The sequence below is a fragment of the Setaria viridis genome, chromosome 5 (assembly GCF_005286985.2).
Source record: "Setaria viridis chromosome 5, Setaria_viridis_v4.0, whole genome shotgun sequence".
Taxonomy (NCBI): domain Eukaryota; kingdom Viridiplantae; phylum Streptophyta; class Magnoliopsida; order Poales; family Poaceae; genus Setaria; species Setaria viridis.
The window spans coordinates 24,680,327-24,702,768 of record NC_048267.2 but is presented as its reverse complement, the minus strand read 5'-3'; the positions used below and the strand labels follow the sequence as shown (position 1 = coordinate 24,702,768).

Here is a 22,442-nt window from a genome sequence, read left to right as displayed (position 1 = left end):
ACCAGCTCTCCTGATGGCTAACAAACCAGCTAGTGGGATTTATGCTAAGCCACCACCACATACAACGGTCGAGTGGTTGCACGATAGTTGGGTTAGGCAATATGGCACATCAACTCTATCCTTAACTGTGACAAGATGGATATCTCCCAACCTTGCTCAATCACAAAGGTACGAGCCCAACTTATTAGTATTTCACACAAGAAACACACATCCATCTCATCTAAGCATTTCTTTCCTTTATTTTCAAAAACCCATTTTTCTCATTTGAAAACACTCACACATTTATTCTTTAACAAAGCATACTATAGTCATGATTCAATTGAGTAACAAGGTCATAAGCATTCTAGCAGTAATTATCATCCAAACGGAACAAATCATATTTAGAGATAATTATAGGACAATCAAGGAATGTTCATAGCAATCAAGAGGTGGCTATCCAACCTCATTTTCAGTACTAAATCAATATGCAATTTTGTAAAATAGGCTAATAGGTTGTGTTTGAAAAACTGGGATAAATATGCATCAAAGGGTGCGATTGGACTTGCCGTCCTTAAAGTTGGTCGGAAGTTCTTGCTCGCGGTGCTGGTCCTCGGGCTCTGGCTCATGGTACTAATTATCAAGCTCCTCTTTGGGCTCCTCTTTGGGCACTCCGTGATCTACAGCACACACAATCGGGCACACAATAAATAAAAGAAAAAAATATTTTACCCGTTGAGCTCGAACAGAGAAAGCGAACGAAAAATAGGAGGAATGAGTATTTTCATGGAATTTGTAGATGACTCAGCGGGAATATAGTAGAGGATGACGTGGCCGAATTTGGGATTGATTGGAGAAAGTTTGGCGCATGAAATGACGAGGCAAAGGCGTGTTTAGGGGTTAAAACAAGGCTTAGGGGCTTAACTGCGAGGAACCAGGGACTTGTTTGTAAATATTTTTGGAAGGTGGAAGGGCTGTTCTGTGAAAAGAGTATGAGAGATGTGGGAGGGCTATTTTGTGAATAGGAGAAAGTAGGGGGTTAGATCGAAATTGGGGGGATTTTCCTTTCTTTTTCCCTGGACTGTGACATAGAGATGGGGGGTTTCCCCGGTGGCGGCCGGCCAGCCAACCTCGCCGGCGGTGAGGCCCACGGTGGGGGAAGGTGGAGGAGGGCGTGGAGGTTCCATTTCGCCTTTACCTTGGGTGAATCGGCAGTGGGTAGGGGCTTCGGCGGGCGGGCTTCAGCGGCGACGTTCCTGGTGGCGGTGATTTGGCACGAGGGAGGCGAGGAGCTTGGGCGGGGTTGGAGTGGCGTGGTCCACGGCGTCGTGCCCCCTTTTTATAGGTGGCGGGAGGGAGCGGGACGACGGCCGGCTGCGTGGGGGCCGGGGCCGGCGCAACGGCGGTGTGAGGCACGCCGGGCGGCACGGTAGGCGGCGGTAGGGGCCGGGAGCCTGGGCGCGGTTTTGGGTGGCATGGAGCGGGGCCTGGGTAGCACGGTGGCGCGGCAGACAGCACCGGCGTGCGGGTGGGGGTCAGGCGCAGCTAGCGCGTCTCGCTGGCGCACGCAGGGAGCCGGGGTAGGGGGCGAGGCGTGTGGGGCCGGGGGCCGGGAGCGCACAGGAGAGGGAGGCCGGCGCTAGCAGGCGTGGCCAGGGGGCCGGGGCAATGCGGTGCGCAGGGAGCCAGGAACCTGCGCTAGGAAGAAGAAAGAAGAAAGGAGGAAGGAAGAAGAAGAAAGGAAGAAAGAGAAGGAAGAAAAAGAAAAGAGAAAAAGGAATAGGGAAAAAAGAGAAAAAGAAAGGGAGAGTCAGCGGTAATTGTGGAAAATGGTCGGAGCACGCACGGCGGTTTGTCGACCAGCACGCGGCGGAATTTGTGGAGAGGATAAAAATGATGGTTGTCGGCTTTGGGTGCCAAGATGGCGAAATCGCCAGGAAGACGGGATTTTCAAGAGCTCAACGGTAAAAAGATTTTGAAAATAACTTTTTAGCGGGTGGTTTAAGTTGGTGATTTTTACGGATGTTACAGCCAAGCACGTCGTTGAGCTTGGTGGGCTCACTGACCGCAACCTAGCTCTCACTCTGATGGAGGAGAGGCTGAAGCTGAGCCGCGACAGCATGGCTAACGAGGTGGATGGTACACAATACCGCGCCTTGTGGGGAACCTTCGCTACCTTGCCCACACGCGGCTGAACTTGGCGTTCTCCGACGGCTACGTCAGTCAGCTCATGCAGCGACCAACGACGGAGCACCAGCAGGCCGTCAAGAGGATCTTTCGCTACATAGCAGGGACTCTCGACTACGGCCTCCACTACCCGAGGTGTCCCGAGGCGGCACACTTCATCGGCTGTAGTGACAGCGACCACGCCGGCGACATCAACACCAGTAAGAGCACGAGTGAGATGTTCTTCTTCCTTGGCAAGTGCCTCGTCAGCTGGCAGTCGGTCAAGCAGCAGATGGTGGCCCTGTCCAGCTGTGAGGCCGAGTACATTGCTGCTTCTTCTGCTTCGACTCAAGCTCTCTGGCTCGCTCGGCTGCTCGGTGATCTTCTTGGCAAGGACGTTGAAGCGGTGGAGCTCAGGGTGGACAGCAAGCTCGCTCTGGCTCTGGCAAAGAATCCTATCTTCCACGAGCGAAGCAAGCACATCAGAGTGAAGTACCACTTCATCCAAGATTGCTTGGAGGAAGGGAGTGTCAGGACGAACTACATCAACATCAAGGATCAACTCGCCGACCTTCTTACCAAGTCCCTTGGAAGGATCGAGTTCCAAGAACTCTGCTCTAGGATTGGGATGGTCCTCAAGACACGCAAGACTTAGGAGGAGATTGATAGACTAAGTCATGTGTGTGTGGGTGTGCTATTTACCTATCTATGTGCCTGTATGCACTTTATCTACTTAGATGCTCTATAGATGCTTTGCTTAGCTTCTAAGCCACCTAACCATGGTTGGCCTATATGTACTCAAAATCCTCCTTTGTGGGATGTGTGGACTGAGAAAGTGATCTATTGGGCTAACACCTACATCTAATATTTGGGCTATCGAAAGAATAAAGCCAAACTAGAGTACTGCAATGGCCAGGGGAAATTGAGTTTGTGAGCACAAGAAGGTACACCTGGAAGTTGGAACCAAACAAATTTTCTGTGCAGAAAGCAGCTGCACCAAGGGCTCTTAAAGATTTTGCAGCTGCTTCTTGAGAAGCAGAAACTTCTGCTTGAATACCTTGTTCCCATATTTTGTTTTAAATACCGGGCAATTAACCCTGTTTCGGCTTGCCACGAAGGAGTAACAACTACTGCCGAACTCACGAGTCAGGAAGTATTTTACTAGCCTTTTTGATCCAAAATCCTGCGTCTGTGTTTTTTGCGATGATATTATTGTTTTATTGTATGATGGCGGGTCCCATTTTTTTGGCTGCTTACAGTGCCTGTAAAATACAGTCGGATCACTCAATCATCCCTCCATTCCTATTTATAAGGCATGTTTATAAGCGTGACATGACATGACATGACACGGAGCGTGATTGGTTGCTTGTCAAAACTTGTGCATGCCAAAACTTTGGGAAAAAACTTGCCAATGTTTTGGTAAGATAAATGGGAGAAGTTACCAAATTTTGGTAACAAACCAAACGGTGGTCAAAAAATTAGTTTGCCAAAATTTGGGCAACAAACCAATCAGGCTCACGGTTTTCCAAATTAGACTTTGACCATTCATTTATTTTATATTATATTGTTTATTTTTATAAACTTATAATCATTGGAGAGTACATCTAATTGCAAATCCAACTATGTCAAGTTTATATTATAAAAATAAAAATTTGTTGGCTAAATTATTGGTCAAAGATTGTAAAGTTTGAATCTTGATATACGTGTGCGCCTTATAAACAGAAGGGGTATCCCTTTGGTTAAAAACTAAGTTGTTACCCACTAGTATGTCCACAAATATAAGGCATATTTTGACTAGAAAAAAGTCAAAACTTTACAAATTTTGAGCAACAATTAGTTAATTTATATACATGTTCAGTGTACAAAAGCTGCATCAACATATTTGTATTGAAAGTAGCTTTAAGATTATATTGATTTTGTAGATATTATTAATAATATGTTGTAAGAAAATTAAGAATCAAAATTAACTTCGGAAGATTCCCCCCTACCAAATTACGTTTTGTTTTAATGGATGAAGAGAGTACTTTTGATGGATTTGTTTTCTAACGAGGTGATTTTTTATGACGGAGCTAACGAGGTGATTATTAGAATAGTTTCGTAATACAACTAAGCTAAACTGCCTTAACCGAGATTACACTCCGCCTTAGTTCATCTTCGGAGCCATCGAGATTACCCTAGTTTTTCTTGCTTGATCGGCGGGATCAATTACGTGCAGGTCTACACGTATTTGAGCAAGCGCACATCAACGTATATTTTTGGGGTTCGTTTTTTACCTTAGCTAATTGACTCATTAACTAAAGATGTGCAAAACCTTCACACTGTAGAAAAGTTTCTAAATAAAAAAGTTTTCCTTAGGTGCAACTGACGGACAATCAAATCTTCAGCCCAACTATGATTTTAGCCCAACTGATGGACAATCAAATCTTAAATATGATTTGTCCTTATATTTTGAAATTTTTAGCCGCAAGATAGTAGGTCGAGTGCTATGCCTTTACTATCTGAATCTGAAAATTAATTTGTAGGTAGAACATTTGGTCATCATTGACTACATTATGAGGAGCAAATTGCAGAAGGATACTTGCATTGGTTGATTGCTCATGTTTCTTGGAGCAACTAGGCCATGATGTCAGGCTGTCAGGGTGTATACACTCATGCATGAATTGTTGAGCATATTATAATCAAGGACTGACCATTTATTTTAACTTTACAATTTTTTTCTTTTCATAGGCTGAAAGTTTTGTGGACAATCTCTTATATTCATAATAACTTACATATTTATAAAAGCTAAGATAGGAGTTGCATTAGTAGTGAATCTTACCAGAAGTTTTAATGCATGTTTAAACCAGATGTAGAACACATTACATATATATATAAATTGAGATTTCATCGTTCAAATAGGCCATGTAGAATTCAAAGGAGTTGTCCGCTTATTATTATCAGAGATGTATACAAATATTATGAAACATACTAAACTAAATTAGGAGCTAGGAGCTAGCGGATGATAATTTGAGAATAGATAAGAAATCGTAGCAACGCACGGATATTTATACTTAGTAATCTATAAAAGGGCCAGGAGGGAAGTGGCCAGTGACCACCAACTCAGATTATCCGCATTAGGAAAAGACCACGAATCTCGTGCAGATAAATCCATACCCGATACGTGACGGTGCGACGATGAATGGCACCATAGGATCTAAAGCACGGTGCTTAACAAAAAAGATACGTACACATGCTAAAAAACCAAAGTGATGAAGACAACCGCAGAATCGGATGAACAACACACACCAGGAGAAGAAGCGAAAAGCAGCAAGAGACGCATGTGCGAGGTGCGTATAACCTGACGAGCCCATATTTTCGCCGGGCACAGGCTACGTATACCTCGGATCGGATCGATCTGGGAGCGTCGGGGCACGGGAGCCGCAGCTATCGAAGCTGGATGCCACGGCTCGTGTACGTGGCCGAACTCCCTTTCAGAAAATCATCCAGAAAAAAGGGAGCCAAACGATCGAGAAAACACAGGAAGACCTGCAGCGAAAAAAAAAACAAGCAAATGATCGAACAAAATTGCAGATCTATTTCAGGAACGGAATTAGGCGAGGGATCGAGAGGGATCCGCTGCAAGAGGATCTTCGAATTGGTGCCGATTAGAGGAGGCAACAGGAATCGTATGCGGATTTAGGTGGTCTCTGATGGGTCCTGCCAGCATGTGTTATATAGCCGACCACCTGGTATGTGGATCTAGGTGGTTTCTAATGGGTCCTGCCTGCCTGTGTTATATAGCCATCCACCTGGTAGCGCGAGGGCAAGGGGAACCGTGTATACATGGCCAAATGGACCGGGCTAAACGGGCGGCACGAGGCCCAGCCTGTATTGGCCCGGCACCAGCACGGCTTGGCCCGCCGTTACGCGGGTCCGTGCCGGCATGGCCCGAGGTAGCAGGCCAGATTTGGGTCGAAGAGGCGGCACGTCGGGCGGCCCGTGGAACGGGTGGCACGACAGAGGCCCGTGTAACGGGCGTATAACCCCGACGGCTCCCCTCCACGCGTCAGTGGCATTGGCATCACACCCCCACCGTGCGGAACGCCTCGCCCACCCGCGGAATCCTCACCTGAATATTCCAATCGCTCCTCTTCCTCCACGCCTCAGGTGCTCTTCGGTCACCCACCCCAGATCAGAGCGTCGCTACCATGGGGAGCTCACCGGTGGCGGCAGCGGGACCGGGCACAGCGCCAGAGGACCTGCCGGAGGACGCGCTCCCCTACATCGTCGCCCTCCTCGCGCCGCCCGGCACCGCCGCCGCCGCTTTCTCCCCGGCGCTCCGCCTCGGCCTCCTCTACCCCATCCCCTCCCCGCCCTGCCCCGCCGCAGCCCACAGGCTCCTCCGCTCCCTCCACCGCCTCCGGCGCCTCCGCGACCTCTAGCGCCGCCTCCCCTCCTCCTCCACCAACTCCCACTCCCAACCCCTGTCCCTCACCACGTTTGAGTAGGCGGCGACCCCGCACGCGACGCTCGTGGCATCCCTCCTCGCCCCATCCGCGCGTGGCGGCAGCGTCTACAAGTCCCCCTTCATTACGCCTTCCATCATTGACTCCGGGGACACGGTCGCCGTCGCGGCGGCTGCTGCCGTGGACGTGCCAATGGGCGGCCCGGCCTGTTGGGCTATCATGCCAGCCCAGCCCGCATAAGGTTTAAAGAGGTTGGGCCTAGGCCTGTAAGATGGCATGGCGGGTGGCCCAACCCGGCACGACACTATAGCCGGGCCGATACAGGCCGAGCTGATACGGGCCCGTGCCAGGCTGAGCCGGGCCGCCCGTTTGGCCATGTATAGAACCATGTGACGTGATGACATCATGCCATCTCCCGTGATCAGGTTTCAGATTATTTCTAATGCAGTAAAGACGATGGGCTTCAAGCGACCCGCTTGACAATTCGGCCCAACTGGACTGACTGATCTAGGCCCTTTATTTGATCATTTTTGGGCATATCATACCCCAATCGCAAAAGAAAAAAGTCCAAATTACTCCCCTTAAGTATAACCAAAGTTTGAATTACCGCTAAAGTATTTTTTAAGTTTGAATTACTACTAAAGTATTTTTTAGTTCAGTTTACCCCTAAACTATATCATTTGGTTCAATTTACCCTTAACGCAATTTGTTTTTTTCTCTATGCATAAGTAAGTCTTAAGTTCAAATTTTGCAAGAAGATATCAAACATCATAAGACATGTTAGGAATATATATATCATGAATTTTTTTATCATTATTTTGATAGGATAGGATATTTAATAATAAAATGTATCCTTAGATACAAAATAATATAAAAAATAATGATGAAAAATTCATAAAATATTTTTTAATATAGATTATGATGGCCACTACCACCCTGCAAAGTCTCAAATTAAAATTCAACTTGTGTACGGAGAAACAAAAATAACGAATTGCATTATGAGGTAAGTTGAACTAAATAACATAGTTTAAGGGGTAAATTGAACCAAGATATGGTTTAAAAGATTATTTAGACTTTCGCTATACTTGAGGGGAGTAATTTGAACTTTTTCATTTGCAAAACAAGCTTTGACGAACAAATGATAAAATTCCTCTCAAAAAATCAAACAAATAATATAAGGAAATCATGAAAAAATATATACGAGATATGATTACACTAGTTAGATAAAAAATGGCTAGGAAAGCGTTAGCGATGGAAGTTTGATTTTCAACCTACAACTACAAAACCAGATATGAAGGACCATCCAACTGTTAAAACCTCAAACAAATTCAGCCCTTTGGATGGTTTCAAGGGCGGTTTTGCATTTTCTAGAAATTAAAAAAGTTTAGATTTAATTAAAAAATTCATAACTAATTCATTACAAATCAAAAAATATCAAGTTGGTGCCAAAATATTTTTGAAAATGTAACATATCCTTTGGTGTTCTATTTGGCATCATTTGAATCTTATTTATTTATGTTCCTTGAATTTTATTACGAGCAATAAAACACTAGAAATAGTAACAAATAAGATGTAAACAAATCCAAATAGAGTGCTGACAAATAGCCTACATTTTTATAAAAGTTTTGGTACCAAATTCATAATTTTTTAATTTGAAATGAATTAGTTATAAATTTTGGGATGAAATTAAAATTTTTAAAATTTATAGAAAATGCAAAACCACCCAAAGGGCCAACATTGACCGGTTTTGACAATTGGATGGCCCTAGTTGTCCAGTTTTATTGTTATGGGTTGAAAATTAGACTTTTTGTGCTAGTTGAAGAGTGTTCCCTTTTAGTTGTAGGGTCAGAGCACAGCGGAAGAATTCTGATGAAGCAATTAAAACATCTTGTACATTGTGCTACGATCAGCCGATCTTCTCACTGCTACTTGCTAGCTGTCCCTGAACTCCAGTCCAGTGTGGGCAGGACAGCCATGGCTTCCCCGTCAATGGCGACAGAGCCCTCGTCTTCGTCCGTGAAGCACTTAGTTGCGAACTTTACGCTGCAAAGGAACCAAGCGGGGCATGAGATGATATACCAGCTACGTTAGGATGGATTCTTGGAGAGGATGCCAGGATGGCTGCGCTGTACATACATGTATCGGCTTGTCATGCTGCCGTTCGCCGCCATGGCCCTGATGTGGAGTGCCTGGACTTGAGCAACCACCTCGTCTCCGACGTACACCGGCGCCGCGAACCTCAGCGTCTGGCTCGCGTACACCGCGCCTGGCTGCAGCACCAACTGTTAGTCCACATACTCATGTGCTGTTCGACGGAATGCCAGAGGGAGCGAAGGGGGTGGGGGAGCGTACGAAGTGGGCGGCGATGAGGGAAGGGAAGACGGAGGCCACGAGCATGCCGTGCACCACGCGGCCGCGCTGGAACCCGCCAACGTTCCGGGCGACGGCGTCGTCGAGGTGCACCAGGTTGCGGTCCCCGCTCACCGCCGCGTACGCCGCCACGTCCGCCTCCGTGAAGCGCCGCCGCTCGCGCACGGCGTCGCCGACCCTCAGCACCGCAGCTGGAGATGACGCGGCCGCCGTGGTGGTTGTGCGACCGAGAGGGAGGATCGCGCGGACGAGGCGCATCGAGGTATCCCGGAGTTGGGGATCCGATCCAATCTTTGTTCGGATGAGAGGCAAGAGCAGCAGCCTCCCCTTCTTCAAGCGTGGATTTTAACCAGAAAGTTAGTCTTAATCAAGTTACTTTAGCCTAACAAAAGAATTGGGTTGTTGTGCTCAAGCCCCTCATAATGCTCATAACTATTTTGAAATTATTTCTTAAAGAAATTATTGACCATCCATTATGAGGATTTTTAGCAACACAAAACTAATCTAACTAAATTTATTGTGAAAAATACTCTGCCTAATATTAAAGCAAGTATTCTACCTAATATTAAAACAAGTAAGGGTTCTGCATAGTTTTTTCCGTATGTCGTGGTTATTTTACAAAAAAATCCCTCAACTTTCAAGGAATCAACCCGCAGTCCAAATTCTGAAGAGAGGGGGCTCGGATGGAAAAAGGAGGGAAGGGAGGGGGTTAAGGGGGAAAAGGCTTCTCCCCGGCCTCGGCCCCAGCCGCCCGCCTGCCCGCCACGGCCGGGGTCGGGGTAGCGCAGGCGCAGCCAAATCAAACCCACCGCCACCGAATCGGAGCTCGCGTTGGCCGAATCGAGCCTCGCCGCCGCCGAATCGGGCCCTGCCACCGCCGAATCGGAGATCCCCGCAACCGAATCGAGCGTTGCCGCCGCTGAATCATGCCTCGCAACAAAAGAATCGTTCACCTCCTCCCGTCGCCTCCTCCCACCGTGGCACGCCGCCCCTGCCTTCCACGGTCGGGTCGCCTCACTGGGGTCAGGGCCGGAGCAGGGGCCGCGCTGCTGCTGCTCGGCTCGTCGGGACCGAGGCCACCGCCGTTCACTGGGACCGCACTGCACGTGATGCTGCTCAGCTCGTCGGGACGGAGGTCAGGGCCGGGGCTGGGCTGCTGCTTCGCTCGCGCCAGGCTCTTCGCTCGTCGATGCGCTGCTGTTCGGATTTAAGAGAGGAGCAAGCTGCTTGCTTGACCAGCGAAGAATTGAGCAAGAGAGAGAAAGGGGCAGGCTGTTGTTTGCATATTGCGTGAAGAAATCAGAGGGGGGAAATAGAAGGGCCGGCGGCGGTGGATAAAATGAAGAGAGGATAGAAGGGGGAAGAAATCAGAGGGGGGAAATAGAAGGGCCAGCGGCGGTGGATAAAATTAAGAGAGGATAGAAGGGGGAGACCGATACGGATCCCAATCACAAGGGTATAATAGACTTTTCACAATAAGATCACCTGTTTCTAGAGTTGGATCCATGCTTCTTGCCAAACATGTAGACGGCTTCATTATTTTTCTAAAGTTGGTAGAGTGAAGTTGAAGTGGAGTGGAGCTAAAAAAATTGAAGTCGAGTGCTGCCAAACACTCCTAATAACCATTTAAAAGGTAGTTATAGTCCATCCAAATAAGGTTTAACCTATGCCACCGTACCTACAACAGGATGTGCATGATGGAAAAGTTTGAGCGCGCCATCTCCTGTTTGATGAAATACGGTGCATGTGAAAAGATATTACATGGTCAGAAGAACTAAAGAGCCCCCGTCGAAAGCCATCAGAGGCTGATTTAACTCTCTTGCTTGAATAAAAAAATATTTTAATTTAATAGGTATTCGAGTGAATAAAAAAATATTTTAATTTAATAGGTATTCGAGTGGGAGGAAATAATTAAGTTAAAATTCTTTTAGTTTTCTATTAAATGTGTAGATATCCAACAAGTGGAATAAAAATTTAGTGTTGAAAATAAAAAATGTCATTAGTTTGAAAAAACACAATTGATCTTTTACCGTAGCAACTTTGCTAGTAATATATAAAATTATAAATATATAGGTTTGTCAATCTCTGTAAAATTTAATACATTAATTATTAAAGTGAAAAGAATTTGACTTAGGAAACTTGATGGCTTCGTATCTCTAATTGGAGTAAGTACGTGTAGATGTGTTTTTTTTCCTTGCAAACACTCAAATTTATCCTTCTTCTCCACGGCTCCAACCATGATTCTTTTTCCCACAATATGCAGAGCGACTTCTCTTCTCTATCTCCAGCCAACTCCGGCAATAGCAATGTGTGTATTATTTAGAATACAACCGACTAGCCGAGGGTTTTTTTTGCTCCTTAAAGCTCTGGCGGTCTCCCTTGGATCATCGAGCATAGAGGGAAGGAAACCCGATTGGTGAAAGCGAGCTGACTTTAATGGAGTGGTGGCAGAGGTTAGCGTTGACATGATCCTTCAACGTCACCGACTACATCACCCTCTCAAGTATAAAATCGGATATCTTTACAAAACTATTTAAATAATCTCTTATAGTGGTTTTGTAGAGTGATTTTGCTACACTAGAGTGCAGAGGTGGATCGAAATAGTAACGTGAATATACTGACAAGCGAGTCCTGACTGCAAGTGGGTAGCCCCTCAAGTGAGCACAAATAAGCACAGATTTTCAGCGGAATCGAAATAGTAAAGATAAGACTAGATGGCCGGAGTTGAGGAAGAAGAAGGGTTACGAAGGAGGTGGACCACAGGAGGTGCTCTCGTAGCAAGTGCAGGAGGTCACGGACTTGGAGGCTCCTTGAGCAACTGCGCCATGCTGTAGAATCCCAAGAGCTGGTCGACGCAGTTGCTTGTGGACTTGTAGTTGTCGGCATGGTGCCAGTCTTGTTGACCTTGCCGGTCGAGCTCTTGTCCTCCGCTAAGCTAGTTGGCAAGAAGACGAGAGGGACTTGACGCCTGACCTGCCCACTTACTAGCATCCCGCACTTGTCGGTCAGTCCACGTCAGCTTCTCGGTCCACCTCAGCTCTCCAACTTAGCAAAACCACTATGCTAAACCATGACAGAGATTATTTAAATGGTTTTGCAAAGAGCACTCCAGTGTGGCAAAATCACTATGCTAAATCATGACAGGGGTTATTTAAATGGTTTTGCAAAGTTTAGGGAATTAATAACTTAGTTTTATACGTGAAGGGTGATCAGGAGTCGATAGGGGGGTTGTTATGTAGGAGCCGTTTGCTTTTTGCCTAGCGCTGCCCTGCTAACAGTGGGCGCGCCAGCGCACGCGTAGCCAATTCCTCCGCCCAGGTTTCACCGAGGAGCGGACGAAAAAATCTACCGTGGCTGTGATGTTGCAGGTGTGGGCGCATCGACGCGCCACGTGGAGGCACTGAACCGAGCGGCAGCCAATTTCTCGCGGGCGCGTGGGTTTGGTGGTAAACCAAGCGTGCCCGTAGACCTTTTTCCTTTCTTTTGTTGTTCCTTGGAGCTCTAGTGAGGCGCCGTTTGGAGGGGGTGCTAAACTTTAGCACCTCACTTTTTAGCATATTTTACTACTTGGACTCCCAAACAGAGGTGCTAAAAGGGGTGTGCTAAAGTTTAGCACCCTCATTTTCTTTAGCACACCCAAGGAGTGCTAAAAGGTGCTAATGGGTGCTAAAAGTGGTCCCAAGCTCATTTTTTCCCCTGCTGCTCCCCTCTCTCTCCTCTCCACTTTTCCCCAAGCCAGTCATAAATGAGGGCAATATAGTCATTTCTCACCCAATGTGCTAAACTTTAGCACTGTATCCAAATAACCCCAAATGCTAAACTTTAGCACTCCATTTGAGAGTGCTAAAGTTTAGCACTGTGTATGGGAAGGAAACCCGACTGGGTGTAGACGAACGGACTTTAATGGAGCGGTGGCAGAGGGTAGCGTTGACATGATCCTTCAACACCGAACTTTTTTTTGGTGTTTATTTTAGCTTGCAAAAAGAAAAGCACAAAGCAACGCAAAATGAAGGATGACACTGTCATCCTTGAATCGGAAGAAGACAAGCGTCCAGAGCACTGGTGAGTAGGGAGGCAAACTGATCGGATACGAACGGATACATGCAGATACGAATACAGATTGAATTTGGATACAAATAGTGTCACGATGCGTTGAATATTGATATTCATCCTATTGGATCTTAAAAATCCAAATCCAACTTTGAGTATCCTCTTAAAAATCCAACTTTGATCCTATTGGATCTTAAAAATCAAAGTTAATCCAACTTTGAGTATCCGGATACGATACATTATCCGGTACAGTACTTAATGTTCGAATTCAAATACGAACCATATTCAAATACGAACCATAGATAATATCCGTACCGTACCACTTTCATCCCTACTGAGACCGCAGCCAGAGCTGGCCGGACCCCGGAAGTGGAGACACATGGATCCAGCGTTTACGCAGACTGGAAACACTCCTGTGATGCAAAACGGATGAACCACAGATCTTTGGTGCAAATGGATCTGACCCACTTAACGTAAAACTTTCCACTGAATCCTTTTGGTCTATACGTTGAAAAAGTAACGCAAAATGTACCCGTCTTTGACTTTCTAAAAATACATATCCAGGTGAACGCAGGCCAGAGGCATTGAAGATAATTCGACAGTAGCCACTTATCCAACTGGAAAAAATAATTAGCCCAATCACTCATGCAGCACAAAAACAAGGTGAGTCACTCGTGGCATGAGAAATGTAGAACCGGTATAGGCGTATAGCCAAGAGACCTCTTAACTCTTTGATTCGGCCACACGAGCTTTGTACAGGCAGATATAAGCCATGTGCCAGTCTCCTGTATAGGCAAACAATAGTCTTGAGTTAAAAAATTGTTCATAGTCTGCATTAAAATGGTCCTATTTCACTTGATGTATAAGGCTGTGGCTCACCTCCACCAGATAGTTTCAAAATGTCTTCCTCCTTGCGAATGTTTGGGTTGTCATCATCAAACTCGATCCATTTTCCTGAAGGCCAAAATGAAATTTCAGTAACCCTAAAAGAAAGGTTAAACAGTTTATTCTAGTAACCGAGCTGTAAGACTAGCTGGCCTGACCATTATCTTGCTTAACCCAGCCAACGTAGTGGCCAGAGTCTGCACTTCTTCCCTTGTGTGTCAAGACAGCAACCAAATCGTAGACACCAGTCAATTGTTTCTTTGGTACAGAAGGATCAGCTGCATTTAACACACAAGCAAGAAAAATAAGTTTAAATATAATTTGGTAACCCTAGCAGTTACCTCGATCAATAAAGGTAGAGGGTGAAACTTTTTGTAGCTTATAAACATGCAATCCCAAGAAAACAAGTTTGATATCAAACAGACTGTTATCATTACAAGATGAAGGCATAAACAAACAACTTGCCTTTGTCAATGTCCATGCTGGATGAGTCCCCAGCACTACTTGATGACCCCTGAAATGAAATGCAATAATTGCATCAGCACAGATTGAAGATCCAGAAACATGTGAGAGCATAATGTGACCGTTGATCCATTTATTTCTTCACAGCTCTTACTGATGATTCAAGGTACCCTAGGTAGCAGAAAACCATTACCTCATTTTCTTTTGAGCTGCTAGCTTTCCCCTGTGTTTTCAATCCAAACTTTGCATTTTCTGCATCTCTCAGCATCTTCACAAGCAAATTGAGCATCCAATTCAACACTGTAGCAATAATGATGGAAACACAAAGCTGAACAGCAAAAGGAGAAAGCTACCTGTCGAGGAGCTTGGAGTTTCTGTTTCAGTTCATCTGAGCAAAATTCATAAACATCCAGTTCCAGAGGGTAATCAACTTTCTGGCAATAAAAGAATCACAAAAGAGATTGTTTTAGCAAACATGGTAAACATTTTTAACACATAGTATTAGAGAGAAAAATGACGAAAGATTCCATACAGAACCCAATCATCAAAACATTGGTCAAGTGCAAGGGAGTAAAAGGCTAACATACTCGTAAAATCTTTGCCTTTTGGTTCGATTCCCTTTTCCAAAAGAAACGAACGAACTGCACAGTCAAGTACCTGAAAAGGAAAGAGTCTATATGTAAAATGTTTCTGGATAAGCGAGGACAAGTAAAAATGTGAAGGTTTTATGTACTTGCCTGGGCAGCTCATTTATTCTTGACTCTCTAGTATAAATCGCAGTTCGACCCAGTGCAGGTGAAACTTTCTCAAGTTCTGTTTTCAAGCCCTGTACACAAAGAATATGAATGATTGACACTGATCGTCTTATGATAATTCTGAGCATGATATGACAAACAATACTCCATTTAATTTTTACCTTCCCCTCAAAACCCACATAGAAGAGACAAGAAAAGCACAAAATGCAACAGCACACAACTATGGAGGTATTTGAATGGGTATCATCTTTCATGAACTTTTAGGAATGAACAGGAGGAAAGCAGGTGCTAGTTCCAGGTTCTTTCTCTGCAGCCAGTGGCGGAACCAGGAATTTTGAGTGGGGGGGGGGGGGGGGGGGGGGGGGGTTCGTCAAAAACTATCGACAACTTGTACATGTGACAAAAATATATATATCAAGATCTATTATATGTACGTGATAAAAAAAAATTTAATTCTTATAGTTATTATTTATAACCCATAAAAATCACAATTTCGATACAGGGAAAAGGTTAATGGAAATGAAGCATTTAATCATATTTTACTTTTCCCATTACACTATGTGCATTTAAGACAAAGGAAAATAGATATAGACATTTGAGAATAACAATCGCTTAATATGCCTAATGGCCTATATATGCGTGAAGCATATGTGCATCATGCATGTGCATTACCTGCTTCCCGAGGGTTGAAGTGCTCAAGTGTGTGACTATTGACTGCATGGCATACTGCTCGGTGCTGGGCTGCTCGCTGCATTCTACAGGCAGCCAAGGCAGAAAGCTGTCATGCGCGTAGTAACGTGGAGTTTTCTGGTTGGGTGTTGATTAGGAGTAGCTTAGCTAGTAGCTGCCTAGCTAGATGAGGATCGCATGCGCCGTATATGTTGTTGGGTGTGTCAGTCTGTGAAGTGTGAAGGATGATAGTGATAGCTGAAGACTGAAGTGCAAAGCAGGCCTGCCTGTTGGGCTTTAGAATCGATTGGGGGTTAAAAATTTTCACCGGTGTTAGGGGAAGGGGGGAGGGGGGGGGGGTGGCCCCTGCTGGCCCCCCCGGTTCCGCCGTTGTCTGCGGCAACTAAATTATCTTTGCTTTTACAAATTTGAATTTGCAATATATAGCGGGAAAAACTTGTTATAAAACTTTGGATTCCAAATGGGTTGGGGGGTTAACAGGGTGAACATGTAGGGGGAAGGAAAACGAATCAAATCTGGCAATAGGTTTCTTGGAGACTGGTCGAACTAATATACGAGCACTCTCAAATATAGATGGAACATTTATCTACTTGTAATTTTTCATCTCTGCTATCTTCAGATTTGACCCTGTGTTAATTGTTCTATCTCCTTACTCTGCCAGTTCACTGGCTCATCATAGGCATCTGCTATGAACAAACTCAAAGGCTTTTCGGGGCATAAGCAATACAGTGGAATTGAAAGATGTGTTCTAACTACTAGTAAAGTTAATAAACATCAGTAGCTTGAGTTGAAACTCAGTAGCATTGCCCAAGAACCTAGTAAAGCTGAAATCTACTACAAGGCATGCAGATAGGCAAAGAGATTTCAATCCATGTAACAAGAATTATCCTATCAGCACTAGCGATGAGCAATTTGTTGTCAAAAGCAAACAAAGAACTAAACAGAATATTACTTACATGCTTAAGTCCCTCATGAAGGTGGTTAACATCTTGAGATATATGACACTTCATGGAATAAACTGACTCTGTCTCCATGCTCTCTTCACCACTTTCTGCACAGTGGACCCTGGAAGTAAAAGAAATCATCAACAAATACCACAGCTGCGCTAGGGCATGTTCATCTATGTTGATATGCACAACTACTCATTAAGCAAATAACAAATTATTTTCCTTAAAAACAGAAAATAAAACACCCAAACAACATTTAGCCAATACAGCACTAAAACGATCATAAATAGGCTTCACAGTCACCTGTGTGTTTGCTATATAGAGATACAAAGTATAGGACTACAGTTTTATATCATTTACTGCTCTCGAAATCCATAAAATGTTTAAAGGACAACAAAACATAGATGTAAGGTGGAATCATCTGTTTTTCTGTATATAAGGTGTATAAAAAAGGATCATACCAAACTACCAACTGTATAACGAAAAATAACATACATATATAGGGCATATAATACAAACAGAAATTAGATATAAAGAGAGGGGAAGAGAGAACCTGCTCACAAGGTCTATCCCAAACAGTTGCTTCATCGAAAGAGCTGCAGATTCACTACAGGGGGTGAAAAGTAAGCAAATGGTTTTAGAAAGAGTAGCCAAACGTTGCCATAAAAAATTACAGGGGACTCCATTATACTTTGTAGTACTAAAAAGGGACAGATAAATATGATAAACATAATGGTTACAAGGGAGAAGTGCTACAAGTTGACACTGGACAGGTTACCTTGCATCTGATGTAAGAGTTTGAGAAAGTGTATACACAAGCTGTGTCCAGCATTCTTCTGCATCCTGTAATTTATTTAAATGAAGATGTACATTCATTACACAAATACACAGTAGATACCCTAACTCTTAATCATGGGTGATTAGAAGGAACCTGTTGCATGTAGACATTATTGTGCTGCTGGGCAAATTGTGGGTATTTTTTACGCAGTGTCTGCTCAGAATCAGATTTTTAAAAAGATCTGTTAGTATAATGTACATTTGACTCCACATGAGACCTCAAAATCGTCCACTTTACTAAACTAGATCGCATATAATTCAATAAGGTATAAATTAATAAAGCATAAAATTCCATACTGAAACCACTCAAATCAGAATATATACTGGAACCTAAACCTAAAGCAAATTCTTTATCAAAACAGGAACAAACTACAGGAAAAACATACAAGGCCTTTTCATTTGATACGCTAAATATGACAGATTTTTTTTTAAGAAATACTGAAACAGTAAGCTATGATTCACTCTGTTTTCAAATATTAGTGGTCGTTAGAATATTTATAATCTTCAATGAGTAACTGTAATAATTTTCATGGTCCTCAATGATAGGGTCTGACATATTCTATTAGTAGTAAAATACAACTATCATATTGGAATCTATTTAGTCACAAATCTAGTGATGTGTCACTAGTCTAGAAACTTTTGCATAAACTAACATCCAGATGTTTGACCAAACAAATACCGTGACCACCTACATTTTCAAAAGAGTTCCCTTCATCTGGCTCGTAGAATTTCAAGGAAAACAGTGGCAGAATGAGATCTATTAATCCACAACAGGAGAAAAAAATATATTCACTAGCCTAGCTATCTAGGATGAAATATCTTAATGATGGTGCTAACCTGCAAGAATTGTAGAGGTGCAACAGGACGGACACTTTGATCAAGCTCACCAAAGGTGTTACGAGTTGCAAGAGTCAAATTATGAGAGGCTTGGTCAACACCATTACCTCTTGCAGTATCTGAATAGCTGGACAAGTAAAAGAGAATTATATCAAACACCAAATACAAAGCCTCTTCAAAATTAATATTTAGAGAATTCTTTGGTTGAACCTTAGTAGCGCTGACTTCAGCTCTGGAACAGAATGCAGACATTGCAACGTGGAATTCATGTAGCATGTATTCCCAAGGTTATAAAGACCAGCACTGTGCCCCTAAATATCAGTAGGGAAAACTCATTACAGCAAAGAGAATATTAACCAAGAAAGAAAGAGGTCACACCACTAATACCAACCTTAGCAATAATAAGATATGATTTCAGTATCCCAGCTAATCATGGAAGAATTATCTATCACAATTTTATACAAAATTATATTGAAATAAGGACCTTAACTGTGCCTGTAGTTCCTACTCTCAGATGTCAATTTATACTGTATTATGATAAAATACATTAAAAATCCCAAGTGGCTAGTTAAAGAACGTGTATCCAAGCTCCTATTGTCCTCCAATGCCACTGAAAAGCCCAAAGCATATGCTCCCCTTTCATGTATGTCTCCAAAGGTTATAGAATTCGGGCACCCCATCTATTGAACCGAAGTTGTAATGACAGATGTGCACATGAAGCATATCATCATGATTCATGACAAACATACCAGCATCAGTTCCAATTGAATGATTAACATATTAATCATTCCAGATCCATTTTTTAATGGATAATAAAGCAATCATGAATTCAAAAGGTCAAGATTAAGAAGTAATAACTAATAAACTTGGATATGCACAGAACAAGATTTGGGTATGTACCAGTGCGACCACTTGCTCTTCTTCTGGTAGATCCTCAACAAACACTGGACCTTTCTCTGGAGCTTTCACAATTTCATCAGCTGTACCTATCATCATCAACTTTTGACCCTACAGAGCGCATTTCAAATTCAATTGTAATTTGGACGGAAACATAAATAGCATTTGAGCACTTGATGCAATAAAATACGAGCACATCAAATAAGCCAAGCATCTCACCTCTTTCACACCCAAAGTAGACCAATCTGCATCATCCTGTATTACACATAGCAAACATGTTATCCAGTTGTTACAGTGCATGAATGCACCATGGAAATAGCTGAATCTTTAAGCATTTAACAAAATAGTTTACCTTCAATATTCCACCCTTCACCATGATTTTTTGGCGTTCAGGTGGTACACCAGTTAGTGTGTACAGCTGACTCTTGAAAACAATAGGCGGCTGGGTAGTGTCGATCTCTATGCCTGGAAAGACCTCCTTCTGCCATTTTACGCTTACTGGAAATTATTACAAAAGCATTAGTTATATAGTGTGAAAGCAAATACGTTTGAGCTAATATTATATTGTAGGTGATAACACCAAAGTCTGGTGTTAAAAGGAAAGCTTATTTCTAGTAGTTACATAGAGATGGAAAACTACGTTCCTTAATTGATCTGTACAATATATTAAGACAACTTGTAAGGAAATTCAACAGGAAGTTTCATGCAAAATTATTTATTGAGCTCTGTAACAAAACAAGGAGCTAATAGAGAATGCCAGGTATACCAAAAGAGTTATTCATATAAATGATCCAGATAACAATATATCAAAGGATGCCAAGAGAAAAAGTGCAAGGAACTCTGAAGGATAGATACAATACTACCATAACAAAAAAAAAATTGCAAAAGTGGGTGCAATTAACTTACTGGTTTTAAAGCTTCCCATCTTTAATTAACAATATAATACATAATTGTTTTCAGTAAACCCACAAAACATAAACAATTTAAACCACAAAACAAAGACATCAGGCTCATGACACAGCTTTTGTTCACTATAGCCTCCTCATATCTTGCAGAATTTACCACATTCAATAAGCCCTAGCAATTTGCGGGGAAAAAAATCTAGTACCAACCCTAAGCACATGTAGCATTGTGCCACTGATGGACAGCGTACAAGGTCCAGCACTCCAGTTGTTTATTGGGCAGTGAAAAATTCATGGCATCAAAGAGAATACATTCACAATGCCTAAAAGTGGAATGACACCATTTTACCCGTCTCTCTTTCTAAAATAGAAAGCCACAGAATTAATCTTTCACTACAAAGCCTATGTTTGTCGACTTTTTGGTGTTCTACAATGTTACATCAAGTCAGCCAGTCGAACTTAGTGTGCTTTCCATTATCTCCTTTAAGGATGTGGATCAGAAACTGTTTTCATAAGAGGTGGCACGTTTAAAGCAACAAACATCAGTGGCTATGGGCCATTAGGCACACAAATTTGCACGGCTCTAGACGACATTCGGCCCTCTACATGCTTCGTGGCTCAAACAACGCTGTGCTTACTGGAGCACGCATCGGCAAGCAGCAAAGGCAAATGCGGCAAAAGAGAGCCTATTGCGCCGTGCAGTTCCGCGAGCCAGCACTCAGGTTCCAGAAACAAACCCTATGTTCCCAAGCGAAATCTCCCCGGAACACAAAGAAAAAGAGGGGAAATCACAGCAACCCACGAACGTTCCGGTGCCACGGCGGCGATCCGATCCCCGAACTTCAGGCAGATCGAATAGAGCAGCGGCAGGCCGGGACCATAAACGGGAGAAACACTTAGATAAACAAAAATCAAACTAAAAACCCGCTGCCGATTCGAGCCTGAACTGGAGGAGACCGGGGCGACGAGATCGATACCGTGGCGCTAGAAATCGAGAGGCTGGGGCGGGAAGGAGGAGGGGTCGAGAGGAGCTCACCGGTCGGCATGGCGGCGGTGCGGTGGAGACGGGGTTTACTTGCTGGAGGAGAAAGGAACGGGGCAGCACAGGCGAGGGGAAGTGCTCGGGGGCGACGGATGTTTATGGCGTACGTCTCTCTCTCGACCACGCCGAACTCCCGTCGGGCGCCTCTGCTGCTGCCGCTGGCTGAGGCCCAATTGATTCGCATGTGCTATTGAGGCCCATTGAGGCCGCACAATAAGAGCAGCCCATTGAATATCTCCCACCATCAATAACACTGCTGACTGCTGCTTAGCTCAACTCCAAAAAGTAATTCAAAAAATTCTTCCCTAAAACTATGTATCGGGGGTTCTTCAAAAAAAATTTCCCCCAAAATCATATCAATTCACAGCAGATCGCTAATAAATAGCCCCCAATATTTTAAAACAGGTCACGTCATCATATTGGGCCCATCGGAAGGGACACGCGAGCGTGCGGGAATCAGGATTGGGGAGGAATGCCAACGCTAAAATATACACGGTGGTAGGCTGTTTTCTAGCATTACTAAAAAATTGGGAAATGTTTGGGTGGACTGTTGGAGTTCGTTTTTTCTCTTTTTTCCAAAAAAAAAGTATTGAGGTAAGATTAGCGGTCTCTTGGAGTTGCTCTTATGGATTTCCTTCCTCTCAAAAATAGCTTGATTCTGTTTAATTTTCTTCAATTCGAATTGTACATTAATTCACATGTTCCAAGAGGTGGCGAATGCAGATTTTTTTCTGAAACAGAAAATTATACTGATAACATATACTTATTGACAAATGTTCATCTTAAGTAGGATTGCATCGCCATGCCACATCATCACCAATGCAAAGCAAACAAGTAAATTGTGAAGATCCACCCGCGCGCACAGGAGCCTATGAGCCATTTAGCCCCTGACCATTCTATATTTTCAATTTTTTTTAGTTGTCTACTCTATGCAATGGGCAATGGGTAGTGTCCAACACCTTGGAGCAACTCTAAGAGTCTACTAATCTTACCCCAATACTCTTTTTAGGGAAAAAAAGAGAAAAAACGAACTCCAACAGTACACCCAAATCTTCCCCAATTTTTTAGCAACGCTAAAAAAACAACCTACCACCGCGTATATTTTAGCGTTGGCATTCCTCCCCCAATCCTGATTCCCGCACGCTCGCGCATCCCTTTCGATGGGCCCAATACGATGACGT

General features: G+C 43.8%; 2 protein-coding genes across 2 annotated transcripts; both read right to left on the bottom strand.

Moving 5' to 3' along the window:
• Window positions 1–8,189: 8,189 nt before the first annotated feature.
• Window positions 8,190–9,247, bottom strand: LOC117858988 (3-hydroxyacyl-[acyl-carrier-protein] dehydratase, mitochondrial). The gene is made up of 3 exons (XM_034742151.2): window positions 8,940–9,247; window positions 8,724–8,857; window positions 8,190–8,630 (listed from the first exon to the last, which is right to left on the bottom strand). Exons 1-3 carry the CDS (start codon window positions 9,213–9,215, stop codon window positions 8,513–8,515), a joined length of 528 nt encoding a protein of 175 aa, XP_034598042.1. The 5' UTR covers window positions 9,216–9,247; the 3' UTR covers window positions 8,190–8,512.
• A 4,277-nt stretch (window positions 9,248–13,524) lies between these two features.
• LOC117857653 (ubiquitin carboxyl-terminal hydrolase 6) lies at window positions 13,525–21,417 on the bottom strand. The gene is made up of 18 exons (XM_034740440.2): window positions 21,256–21,417; window positions 19,670–19,815; window positions 19,537–19,572; window positions 19,321–19,428; window positions 18,631–18,731; window positions 18,421–18,547; window positions 17,678–17,737; window positions 17,525–17,589; window positions 17,300–17,353; window positions 16,756–16,864; window positions 15,092–15,180; window positions 14,942–15,011; window positions 14,708–14,788; window positions 14,548–14,622; window positions 14,358–14,406; window positions 14,051–14,170; window positions 13,887–13,961; window positions 13,525–13,792 (listed from the first exon to the last, which is right to left on the bottom strand). Exons 1-18 carry the CDS (start codon window positions 21,263–21,265, stop codon window positions 13,731–13,733), a joined length of 1,437 nt encoding a protein of 478 aa, XP_034596331.1. The 5' UTR covers window positions 21,266–21,417; the 3' UTR covers window positions 13,525–13,730.
• Window positions 21,418–22,442: the final 1,025 nt, after the last annotated feature.

Bases quoted from the DNA above. Each gene is read 5' to 3' on its own strand.
- LOC117858988 (XM_034742151.2), bottom strand. From the start codon at position 9,215: ATGCGCCTCGTCCGCGCGATCCTCCCTCTCGGTCGCACAACCACCACG. The intron at 8,858-8,939 runs GTACGCTCCCCC...TTGGTGCTGCAG, and splicing joins CCCTCATCGCCGCCCACTTC to CCAGGCGCGGTGTACGCGAG. The intron at 8,631-8,723 runs GTATGTACAGCG...GTTCCTTTGCAG, and splicing joins AGCATGACAAGCCGATACAT to CGTAAAGTTCGCAACTAAGT.
- LOC117857653 (XM_034740440.2), bottom strand. The intron at 17,354-17,524 runs GTAACCTGTCCA...CACCCCCTGTAG, and splicing joins ACTCTTACATCAGATGCAAG to TGAATCTGCAGCTCTTTCGA. The intron at 14,171-14,357 runs GCAAGTTGTTTG...TGTTAAATGCAG, and splicing joins CAGCATGGACATTGACAAAG to CTGATCCTTCTGTACCAAAG.